This window comes from Pteronotus mesoamericanus, unplaced genomic scaffold (assembly GCF_021234165.1).
Source record: "Pteronotus mesoamericanus isolate MK-2021 breed Mesoamerican mustached bat unplaced genomic scaffold, CSHL_Meso_final contig_74, whole genome shotgun sequence".
Lineage (NCBI taxonomy): Eukaryota > Metazoa > Chordata > Mammalia > Chiroptera > Mormoopidae > Pteronotus > Pteronotus mesoamericanus.
In genome coordinates, this window is record NW_026555247.1 from 25,360,312 (window position 1) to 25,372,391 (window position 12,080).

Genomic DNA, 12,080 nt, shown 5'->3' on the forward strand with positions numbered 1-12,080 from the left:
TACCAATCCTTTCCAGATTGTTAAACATGGATATTCCTGCTACATCTCCACCACAATGAATAACTGGCATTGCCTGATTCTATTCTAAGTACTTACTGTATGAATCATGCATTCAACGTCACAATAAGCCCATGTAGTGGACACAATCATTATCTCCATTTTACATATAAGGAAAGGAGGCATGAGAGGCTGACTTGACCAGGGTCACAGAGCTAGTATGTGCTGGTTAGGCCCCCAGCCTAACTTTATGCTTTCTGCCACTCCACTCATCTTCCGATCTGGGGTGGTGGTCCTGTCACATCTTATCTTTTGCTCTCTACGGTGTTTAAGGACCAAGTTGGTGCATCTGCAAAAACAAGAACAGAGTGTTCACCAAACCACCAAAAGGAGAGGAGCTGCCATTTATTTAGCTTTGCTCCCTCCCATCTAAGACCAAGCTGATCTCTAAACAAGCATCAAAACCCGAAGCTCATTAACATTAGTGTGTGCTTCAATAAGGTGAACACTACAATGATGTACAATTACATGCTAATAATTCAATGCCCAAGAGTCCTGTAAAACAATTGCAAAGGCCCAGGATTATCACAGTATGCAAATGCACTAGGAAAATCATTACCTACTTAGTCCCCTTCATTTTGGTGGGTTTAACATAAGAATAATCCATGTTACCAGACGAGATTTCATTTTACAGCTGTAGTAACCAAGTACATAAAAGCCTGAATCTGTCCCAATAGCTTCTAAAAGATTTTTCCCATAGTGTCAGAGGCAAAAATAATGAAATCTTGCAAATGTACAGTTAATAGGACCCTGGTGGACACTAACTTCAAAAATGCATGGTCTGTAAGACATTAAAGGCTTGATTTTAGTTTCTGCACTGTTCCTGTTAATAACAATGTCTAATTAAAACATCTGTAAAATACTGATAGTTTTAATTTTACATAAAATTTCCAAAACAACTGTTACACAGTATAATAGGTATCTGCAATGAATAGGTTATTAATGGAAATATTATTTTAAATTAAAATCAGGTTCTAAATTTAAATTAGTCATCTCTGGCTAATGAAGAGAAAAAGAAGTCATCCGTGCTGGGAATAGTACAGCACATAATCTAGTTTTCAACATCCGTTAAAGCAAATTCACTCAATCACTGGGGCTAAAGGACAATTTATTTTGCTGCTTCTGACATGTACTCTACTTGGCACGTCTGAAGGGTTTCACAGCTGAACTCAATATTAAAACTACAGCCTAGTGCACCTTTCAACTTTATTCACAGTCTGAACCCACCCTCCCAATTTACCAGTGGGGAGACCGCAAAGAACAGGACTCCCTGCAGTAGGTTCTCCCTCCTAGCCCTGCTGATTTGATGAATATTTTAAAAAGAATGGCATAAAATCCCAGCTTTCCATTTCTTTGGGTCTCATCTTCTTTTACAAAATAAAACAAAAGAGATAAGCAGGGCTTAGTGGCTGGCTGTAATTCAATACCTTTCTTTCTAATTAATGCACAATGAAAGAGGGTTGCACCATGTCAGTGCTGAGGGGTGTGTCTGCCTATGCTGCCATTGAGTTGGTGAGGGATTCATTCCCGGCGATGAAAAGCTGAGTTTCAAGTTGCTTCGTATTCATGTAATGATTCAGAGTAGATGCTGCAGAATGTGGTCCACAGCATGAGGGAAACTCTCACAAGTTAAGTAAGGAGGTGGGTTAATTTTTTCTTCATCTGCTGCTCGGTATTTACCTGAAATGAGAGTAAAGCAAGTGAACAAAGGCTACTGCTGGAATGCCACAGTGACCGCACCCCGTGGACACCTAGGCTACCATTGAACCGCCCCTAGAATTACTAGAGAATCAGGGGCTCCATGTCTCTCAAAGCATCTTTTATTGAGGCTTCAGGATGCAATGAGGAAATTCAAGAAATGTCACTTTCAGGATTCCCCAGTCCTCCAGCCTTTCAAAATGGATGATCAGAGGTATTGGGTCACCTAACAGCTAAGGGTGCCTTCAGATCTCCACAGCGGATGAAATCATTTTCTACCCCCACTGGCCCTAAAGATAGAAATGGTGAGTAAATCAATGCTTTTAAATGGAAGCTCTGACCCCACGGGGCAGAGGCCTTGTCAGCTCCCGAGGGTACCTAACTGCTGCTGAGCAGGAACCCTGTTAGCACAGCCAATGAGAGCACCTGGCTTGGGGAGGGACAGAGTGATGGATACTCACAGACCTGGGCCAGGCAGGACATGCCGCATGTACCGCAGGGCACCACGGGGCAGGACACCACCTAAGTTTCCCCAGACTCTGGATTTCAAGACCTACAACTAAACTTACCAACACAACAGAGGAACCATTCCACACAGCCGCCACAGAGAGCTTTTACAAATGTGAATCAGATGACACATGGTCTCTCTTTAAACACCCTTCATGGGTCCCCATACCTTTCAGAAGGACCTCAAGTCCCTATCGTTGCCTAGCAGGCCCCAGCGCTCTGTAGCTTTAGCACGTGTGCCTTTCACGAGGCTGCAGTCTTAGGCTGGACCGGGCTCTTGGGAGGACCTGATGTTCCCCTCTGCCTGGTACATTCTTCTCGCCTGACTACCACCCCCTCACTTCAGGTCAGACTCCATGTTCCCACCCAAATTAGGTCCCCTCCCTGTTATTGTCTCTTAGGACACCTGTTTCTTTTTTTTTTTGCCTCCACAATATTAATAACAATTTCTTATTTTCTATATATATTTTTTGTTTGTTTAATGTCCATCTCCCACCTAAGACTATTAAGTTCTCTGAGAGGGGCCTGTTATATAACTGCGGACTAAGCCTGTTATAGTCCCCAATGTACCCCCAGCACCTGACGTAATGACTAGCATACTGTGCACATTCCACAGTTTCTTTGTTTTTTGAAGAATGGAGGAAAAGAAAGAAGGGAGGAAAGGACTGCAAACCACTGCTTCAGCCAGGCCGTGAGGAAGAGACCAACGGTGCCATTCCAGCTGCCTCTGGACTTGCCCCTTCTCCTTGCTCTCTAATCCCTTTTTCTGTGGCTCTGCTATTTACTTTTTTGTGTTTTCCAGTATTCTCTGCTTAAATGCAGCTCCCCCAACAACAGACCCACCATTTTCTGTAATTTCTTCCATTTTCTACAACTACTTCTTTCTTTAAGAGGCTTTGCCCAGCAAACACAAAGCCTGAAAACCCTCTGTTCCACAACTTTGCATTGTGGTGAAGATGCTTCTTGCCCTACGGATTGTGAATTCCTACAGGAAAGGAGCCAGCATGAAATGTACAAGGGTAATGAACATATACCTCACTTACCTTAGCATCCTCAAGGCACCTGTCCACCGTATGGACCACACAGCAAACTGCTGCTGGTTTTTTGTTCCCCACCCCAAACTTAAATCCCTTGACACATTAATTCCTTTGCAAGGTTTCTATTTAGTCTCATAGGTAATTTGATCACTAACTATTGCTCTATCACATAATCCCTGCATCCAGTGATCTAAGGGCAAATGTGTGAAAGTCAAGTTTCTTAGCCATATTGATAAGGGCCTGCAGAATGCTTTTGCATACTCTGGGCCAGCAAGTGGGATTTCTACAAAGTACAAATTGACACAGTGGCTCATATATGTGTGATAGTCCTAGCACCTCGCATTGTGTTTGGCATACAGCCCATACTCAGTAACAGTGGCTGAGTGAATGAAGTGGACCACCGTCACCCAAGCCTGACTTACTCACTGTGGCAGTCTGTGCTTTCCTGGATGGATAAATGATGAACGAAGGGAGAAACATGGGGTCGTGTTTATGATATTAGAGAAAGAGTAATCCCAATTTTTCTAGGTAAATTTTTTACATGGTCAACAGAAATTCTAGTTAGGATGAGTCAAAAATCTTTATTAACAAATCATCGAGCAATTACATACTGAGCATCTAGGATATGCTACTCATTAGGAAACAAAATTGCTTGACCAGCACAGCTCAGTTGGTTGGGTGTCAGACTGCAAAGTGAAAGATCACTGGTTCAGATCCTGGTCAGGGACCCATGCCTGGATTGCAGGTTCAGTTCCTGGTTGGGGCGTGTACGAGAGGCAACCTATTGATGTTTTTCTCTCACATTAATGTTTCCTTCCCTTTCTCCCTTCCCTCATCTCTCTCTAAAAGTAAGTAAAATCTTTTTAAAAATTGCTCAAGACTAAACACAAAAGCACTCGTTACTGAATAAGTTAAAATTCTTTATGATAATTCTCAACACTGGGAAATGTAATACTTGTTCAAATGCCCTGAGTTCAAATTTACCAGTGAAGTTGGCTATCCTGCATGCTTTCAGATACTGGGCTTACTCAGGATTTTTTTGGACCAGAGATGAATAGTTCAAATGGGACTGTTTTAATGAGCTGGACTTAGCAGCTCTACCAGTTACCCACTTTAGATTCGATTGTGCTATGCTGCTGGCACTTTTAAGACTACCTGGATGCCTCTGTGATACGCTGATTACAACCAAGCGCCAGTCAGAAAAGAGGGTAGGGCCAATGCAGACCAGCTGGGGGAACTGGGCCTACAGACACTGGCACAGGACCAGCTCTGATGCTTAGTGTAAACCCTCAGTTATGTAAGCCAAAGAAAGGAAATGTTCACGGGGATAATAAACAAGAAAAAAAATAGTTATCTGAGGACTTCTTTAATGAGCAGAAAATAAAATGGTAAATGGCAAGAATTGAAAAATTAAGATATAGGGGAGAATAATCAGTGTGGCTATTTTTCTTGACTTTTTCTGAAACTTCCTCTTTTTTGCAAGGGCAGTAATGTTCCTGGGAATGGGGAGATCATTTAGACAGAGAAATCTGAAAAAAAACCCCATTAAGTCTAGAGTGAATGGTGTCAGTTGAACGTCTCCAGTGGTTCACCTCAAACCATGTAATTGATATATTATATTGATAAGGTATTATAGAATTGTACACCTGAAACCTATATAATTTTATAACCAATGTCACCCCAATAAATTCCATTAAAAAAGAAAAAATAAATAAAAATTATATTGAAAACAAATAAATACAAATAAAAAGTACAAACATTAACACAAAGCATCAGATCACTTAGCCAGTTAGTTCCTAATGAGATCAACTTCATCTTATAGCTGGCACAAAAAGGAAAAATATTTTTAGAGAGCACCACAATCAATAGGCTTTGGTTCATTCCGATGTAGTATTTGTGTATCTAGAAAATCATATAAATGTTAATTGTCAACTGTGTATGGTTATCTCTGGCGAAGTATGAAAATACCTCTGAACTCTCATCTTCCTGGTATTGTACAGCACGGGTCCTCCCATTGTATTTTTCCCCTGTAATACACGGATCATTTTATTTTTGCTTTGTGGCAGAAAAAGAATTAAAGTGCCCAGTGGGCTTTGCCATTTCTGAAAAAACTTTTCTTTAAGCATTTGTGTATGCTACCATCCTGTTTCAGAAAAAGGCTTACACAGAAGATACATACCAGTTTTTACTAAGATGCCCAGCATGCCGACATTCTGAGCCCCTCCAACGTCATCCCTGCAATCCTAGAAAAGCATAAAGAAGGCATTTAGTATAAGGTCTTCAATTAACTTAACAATGAAACCCTACAATTGATTTGACTTACTAGGTTGGATGGCCAACTGTAATTCCATGGTTTTACCTTTTTTCTTTTTAAGAGATACTTTTTTATTTTTTAATCTTCACCCAAGGATATGTTTATTGATTTTAGAGAGAGAGAGGAAAGAGGAGAGAGAAACATTGACCAGTTGCCTCCCATACATGCCCTGACCAGGGACTAAACCCATAACCTAGGCATGTGTCCTGACCACGATCGAACTCCCAACCTTTCAGTGCACGGGATGACACTCCAACCAACTGAGCCACCCAATCAGGGCCTCATGGTTTTACCTTAAAATGAAAGACAGGAAGATGTAAAAACAAATAAATCAACACATGATAGCCTGAGGAAGCATACCATTTGGAAAGTGTTACAGCAGTGGAAGACATACAAGAGTAGTAATTCTAGTAACCAAACACAAAGAGCAGTCCCGGTTCTTCAAGTTTTGCCACATGTCTGTCGATCTCCTCTTAAAACAGGTTATGGAAAAAAGCATTCTATCCACTTGGCAGGTTTTAAGGTGAATGACCCAGCTACACACAGTGAATGAACTAGATTCAGAAGATGGCTTTTCTGCTGCCCATATAATACATTATCCTTACTTTCTAGCCGACAGTCCCCAACAGGTGCAATCAAGTCATATCAGCATGCTTACCCAGTTTGTGGGACTGTCTGACATTCATTTTGCACGTGGGAATAACAGAGTAGTAAGAAAAGGAGGTCCTTGTCCTGGCCAGGTTGCTCAGTAGGTTGGAGCACTGTCTCACAACCCAAAAGGTCGAGGGTTTGATCCCCAAACCCCAGCCGGAGCACATACAGGAGGCAACCGAGCCATGTTCCTCTCTCATGTCGATGTTTCTCTCTATCCCCCCCCGCCACCTTTCCCTTTCTCACCCTCTTTTTCCCTACCCCCCACCCACTTCCTCTCTCTCTGAAAGCAATGAAAAAAATGTCCTCTGGTGAGGATAAAAAAGAAAGGAGGTCCTCTTTCCAATTCTTACTCAAGATGGGGATGAATATACTTGGTTGGCTGTAATGATAAATTCAAGGTAATAAAATCCAAGGACTGGAAGAAACATGAAGCAAATCAATCCTGCTAGGTCATGTCTATTAGCAGGATTCATTCAGACCATGCCTGAAGAAAGTACTATTTTTTTTTCCTGTTAAAATCATTAATACTATTTGGTAACCATCCTTGGAAATGAGTTTTAGAATGTCAAAATCTTCATTCAAAGTCTAACTTAAAACCTTTTCTGTTGCATCTCAACTTGCCCTTTTGAAGCAGTGAAGGTGGAGGAGAGGAGGAGAAGGAAGACGGGAGGTCTGGGAAAAGTGGTCAAGGAAAGGGAGGGGAAAAACTGCCACTCTCTGATCCCAGAGCTACTGTCACATGCCCGCCCCACCTCCCAGCCCATCCCCAAACCAGATTCTCCCTGGACAAAGCACTGTGGGTCTCCAGGCCCAGATGACCACTTCTTCAAACACACACTTGCCTAGCAAAGTCAGCTGAAGGCTTGCCAAGAAGAATAAAGGTGAGTGAAAAGATGATTTCTCAGAACAGTATTCAGTTCAATGATTCTCCCACTCAGTGTAAGGTGAACAAATATATAGAGAAGTGGAAGAGGATATCGGGAGGACCATGGTACATCTGCACCACCACAAGTTAAGAAAGCAAGGGATCTACAGTTTGTCTTGGAGGAAGTCCAGAGCCTCAAGTTCTACTTCCGGCTATGCCATTAATTAGTTACGAGAATTTAGGCAAAGAGATTTACCTCTCCAGGCTTCAGTTTTCCAGTCATAAAATGAGGAGATTTAGGCCCGATAGTCTTGATGGTCCCTTCCAGCCTAACACATTATTATTTAAAATTGAAATATAATCCTTGCTGCCTGCTTACCACAAGGCAGTAGGCTTTCTAGCTCTTCCTCCCCCATGGCACACATAGAAAATATCTCCCCCATGCACCGGGGTAATCTGACAAGGTGCTCATGGCCAGAGGTCACCAGCTATGGGCCTCCAGCCATCCAGGTTCAGACCTGCCACTCAAAGGGCTGAGGCAATCGATATCTTTAAGCTATTTGTGGCACACTGATTGGGAAGTTCTTCCACACAGCCTATACTGAGAAAAAAAATCAATGGTAGAACTCTTTAGGTATAGGTTGTTCCCCACATAAGTAATATTTGAAAAATCTAAATTTCTGTAAAAGTTTCTTTAAAAAGATATATAAAGTATTTACTTGACTTGCATTTAATGATATGTTGAATTACATGTGTCACATCACACTATGGAGAATGTCAGAAATAATCAAAATTTCAGTTCTTTAGAAGAATACCACTAAACATCTACTGGAAAGCCTGTTTTACAGGCAGCCACTTACTGCCATCTGCCATCACCAGCAGCACAGTCTGCTGGTGTTTCAAAGAGGGGCTTTGAAGTTGGCTCTTCCCAGCATGACAGGTGAGCTCAGGGCATGTCCGGGGCTCTTCTACTTACGTCTCCTATCATGACAGCCTCCTCAGGTGCACAGCCAGTGCCCCGCAGTGCCTCCAAAAAGAATGTTTCCTCTGGTTTTCCAACTACTGTGGCTTTGGTATCAGTGGCGTACTCCAAAGCAGTCACAAACGGTCCAGGCCCCAGGGCTAAGCCATCTTTCCTCTTGTAATACCTGGCTTTGTGGATTGCAACCAGCGGTGCCCCATCCAGGAGTAACCTAGAGAGATGGAGAAAGTAGAAACTGGCGAAAAGCAAGGCTTTTATGATTGGAAAAGAATGTCAGACTTACAAAGTGGTTTTATTCACATTCACAGAAACAAAGAGTTTCTTATTAACTTTTAATGACTTGCTGTCTTCTAATGAATTTGCTAAGAACTGCTGGGAATTACACTCAAATACACTAAAGAAAGGTGATAGATTATTAAATTTGGGATTGCTTCAACCTTTTACCTTTCGTGGTTCCACTTTACCCAAATCACCAGGGAAAGAATTAAGAGAAGTAAAGCTAAATAAGACACTCAAGGGAAGAAGCTTAACTTAATGAGACGAGTTGTTCCAACCTTCCCTAATGGTAAGCAGGGGGATCTCGGGCCCTTCACAACACAACACAACTGTTGCTGCAGTGACACAGTCAACTGACTCCTAAACACCTGATTTCCTGTTTCCTCTCCTCTAAAATGCAAGATGCTTTCTAATTCAGAAATTTAAAATAGGGCATTTTACCAATATTTTCTGCTTGTACACCTCCTTGTTCATTCTACCTTTTGACTGCTTCTGACATTACTTTAGAAATCAAGCTATCTTCCCTGAAGAACAAACCAACAAGTGTGTGTGTGAGTGTGTGTGTGTGTGTGGGGGTGTGTGTGTGTGTGAGAGAGAGAGAGTCTGTGTGTGTGTGTGTGTGTGTGTGTGTGTGTGTGTGGTGTGGCATGGTTTAACCAACAAGGTTTAAGGGAGAGCCTTTCCTGCCAAATCTCTTTCTTTGTCCTGACATAGGACAAATATCTCCATACCAAACAAAAGGGCACAAAGCATTAATTTGATAACCAAACCCTATAGATAGCTAAGGATTTCTATTAATGACTCAGGCAAAACATAGCAAAACAAGTCCAAAAAACCCCACCAACTTCTTAATACTCTCCTCCCAACCCCTATCCAAAAAAATCTACCAGCCACCCCAACAGTGCAGCCTGCAGTCACAGAGCAGAACAGTCACGCATATATTATCACCTAATGGAATGCAGGACATGATATATTTTTTAAACTGCTTTTAACCAATGTAATAAATGATCTCACTAGCTTAATTTACTTTAAGTCATCTACTTAGTTAAAATATTTAGTATCCATCGAGGAAGAATTCATCACATCTTACCCTTCACAATTATGAGTAATTAAGCGCTCAACTATGAAACTGCTAAATTATTCTTGTTGGTGGGCATGAAAATGCCTTCCTGTGGGAGATGCAGAATTCAGACATTTATGATTAAATATTTTATTAAGTAAAAACCAATACTAGACTATTACAGGGCCTTACTGTTAGTTACTACAAATTGCTCACAGCACAGGACAGATCCTTCAAATTTATTCACTAATATTAATACAAGTTTATTTCTTAGAGCAGATCCTAAAATCCAACTGTTAGGAAACCTGACAAAGCCACTATGCGGGCCTTAAAGAACTACAGCTGATGGCAATGAGATAACAGTGGGTGATTTATCTACCTCCCCTCCTGTCACCCGCCCCTAATCCCATTTATTTGCTACTCTACCACGGAACTGGAATTCTTTATGCAACAGACCTCAAAATTGCTTTCCACTTATATAGCTAAACTAAAAACTCATTTGATTTGGCTTTGTTAATATTTTATTATGTATTAACTGGGTATAAGACTTATCAGCTTGATTGATGTGTGTACTTAATTCCCAAGCAGTACTTTAGTGCCTTCCCTGAAAGGGCTGCAACTGTGGGTTCCTCTACATTTCTCTAAATGGAAACTGGTACTACATGAGGTTGGGAAAGATAGATATCTCTCAGGGAGCGGTTCCTGCTTCTATCACGCTCTGCACAGCATAAGCTTTACTGAGTCTTTGAAGAGCCAAGGCATATTCAGGATAGACAGAAAGATAAACATTTTCTAGGACACAGATTAAAAAAATCTTCTATAGTTAAACACTTAAAAAAATATCAATAATAGACACTTGGGAGTGTTTTTACACTTACTAGACAGGGAAACAAAGGGTTGGCTGTTTTTGACACCAGAAATAATGTATCAGAAGGAAATCTTCTGAGGATTTTCTGTCTATAACTATAAGCCCACTGAGGTGCAAGAAGCAAGGACAAAAGGATGCAAAGAAGGCTCGATGCAAAAATCTCTGGCTGTGAATTCCTTGTAGGCAAAGGGAGAAACTGAAAATCCTAGTGAGGGAGCAGGGCCACAATATAAACACAACAGGCAAACAGCTAGTTCAGTGGTTCTCAACTAGGGACAGTTTTGCTTCCCAGGAGACACCTGGCAGCATCTGGAGGCACTTTTGGTTGTCACCACTGGAGGAAGAGGGGTGCTCCTGGTATCCAGTGGGTGGAAGCCAGGGACGCTGCTCAACATCCCACAGTGGAGAGCACTGCCTCTCCCCCGCCCCCTGCCCCCCCAGCATTTGCTGGTCAAAACGCAGTATTTACACTTCTTAAAATAGGTAACAGCAAATCACTTCCCATTTGTAGGCCTAGGTTTCCTATCAACGAAGGGGATGAACTACCAGGATTTTTCAACCTTAGCACTACTGACATTTTGACAAATTGGACTCCATTAGAATTAAGAACTTCATGTTTTCATAATATTAAGAAAGTGAAAATGCAGGGATAAGATATTTGCAGTACATATATCCAACCAAAAGCTAGTATATATAACAAATTCCTGCAAATTGGTAGGAAAAATACAACCCAATCAGAAAAAGTGAAAGATTTTAATAGGCACATCGCAAAGAAGTTATCCAATGGCTAACAAGTATATGAAAAGGTTTCAAGAACATTACTCGTCAGGGAAACAGAAACTGAAACACAGTAAGATGTCACTATAAACAGCAAATAGAACAGCTTCAATTACATAGACTGGCCAGAGACTGGTGGGAACTTGGAGCAACTGAAACTCTCATTCACAGCCAGTGGGAATATATGACTTGCTATAATGACTTTAGAAAATTGTTTAGCAATATTTACTAAAGCTAAACAAGTACTTATCTTATTACCCAGTAATTTCGCTACTCTGCAGACCCAAGAGAAATGAGTGCATATGTCCCCCAAAAGACATGTTGAAGAATGTTCATAGCATCTTTGCTCATAACAGCCAAAACTGGAAACAATCCAAATGCTCATTAACAATAAATAAATAATTTGTGGAATAATCATACAACAGACTACTACACAACAAAAACAAAGAAGAAACAAAACAACAACAAAGTACTGCTACCTGCAGCAACTTGGATAAATCTTAAAAACAGACAAAAATGCTACAATTGCATGATTTCATTCATATGAAGACCAAGAACTAGCAATACTGGCAGGAGTCAGGGTAGTGATTACCTTAAGGAAGGAGTGGTATTGACTGAGACAGGAAGCCTTCTAGGGCACTGGGAATGTTCTAGATCTTGATCAGAGCGGTTATACAGGTATGTGTAAAATCGTAGTGAACTGTCTACTGACAATTTGTATACTTTACTGTGCATGTTATACAAGGGGGGAGGGACCAAAAAAACCCCAAAATTTATTTATAAACAACTGTGTATTTATTCTTACATGTTTAAACTTCAGTTACCGTCAAAGTGCTCTCCATTTGATGCAATACACCTACTGAGACATTTTTATCCCCTGCTCAAAACAGTTTTTGAACTTGTTAATTTTGATGCCTTTTAGTGCTTTTACAGTTTTTTGTTTCACCTATTCCACGGGACAAAACGTTTCCCTTTGAGAATTTTT

The 12,080-nt window shown here is 41.0% G+C and overlaps 1 protein-coding gene across 3 annotated transcripts in view; it reads right to left on the reverse strand.

Annotated features, from left to right (window-relative positions):
• Positions 1 to 285: 285 nt before the first annotated feature.
• The window catches only part of HDHD2 (haloacid dehalogenase like hydrolase domain containing 2), a 31,355-nt gene continuing 19,560 nt past the window's right edge, over positions 286 to 12,080 (reverse strand). For all 3 annotated transcript variants that reach the window (XM_054583605.1, XM_054583607.1, XM_054583606.1), the window contains exons 5-7: positions 8,109 to 8,325; positions 5,479 to 5,542; positions 286 to 1,737 (exon numbers count right to left, since the gene is read on the reverse strand). In XM_054583605.1, coding sequence (XP_054439580.1) covers positions 1,634 to 1,737; positions 5,479 to 5,542; positions 8,109 to 8,325 — 385 coding nt within the window. In that variant the 3' untranslated portion in view covers positions 286 to 1,633. The remainder of the gene's footprint in view (positions 1,738 to 5,478; positions 5,543 to 8,108; positions 8,326 to 12,080) is intronic.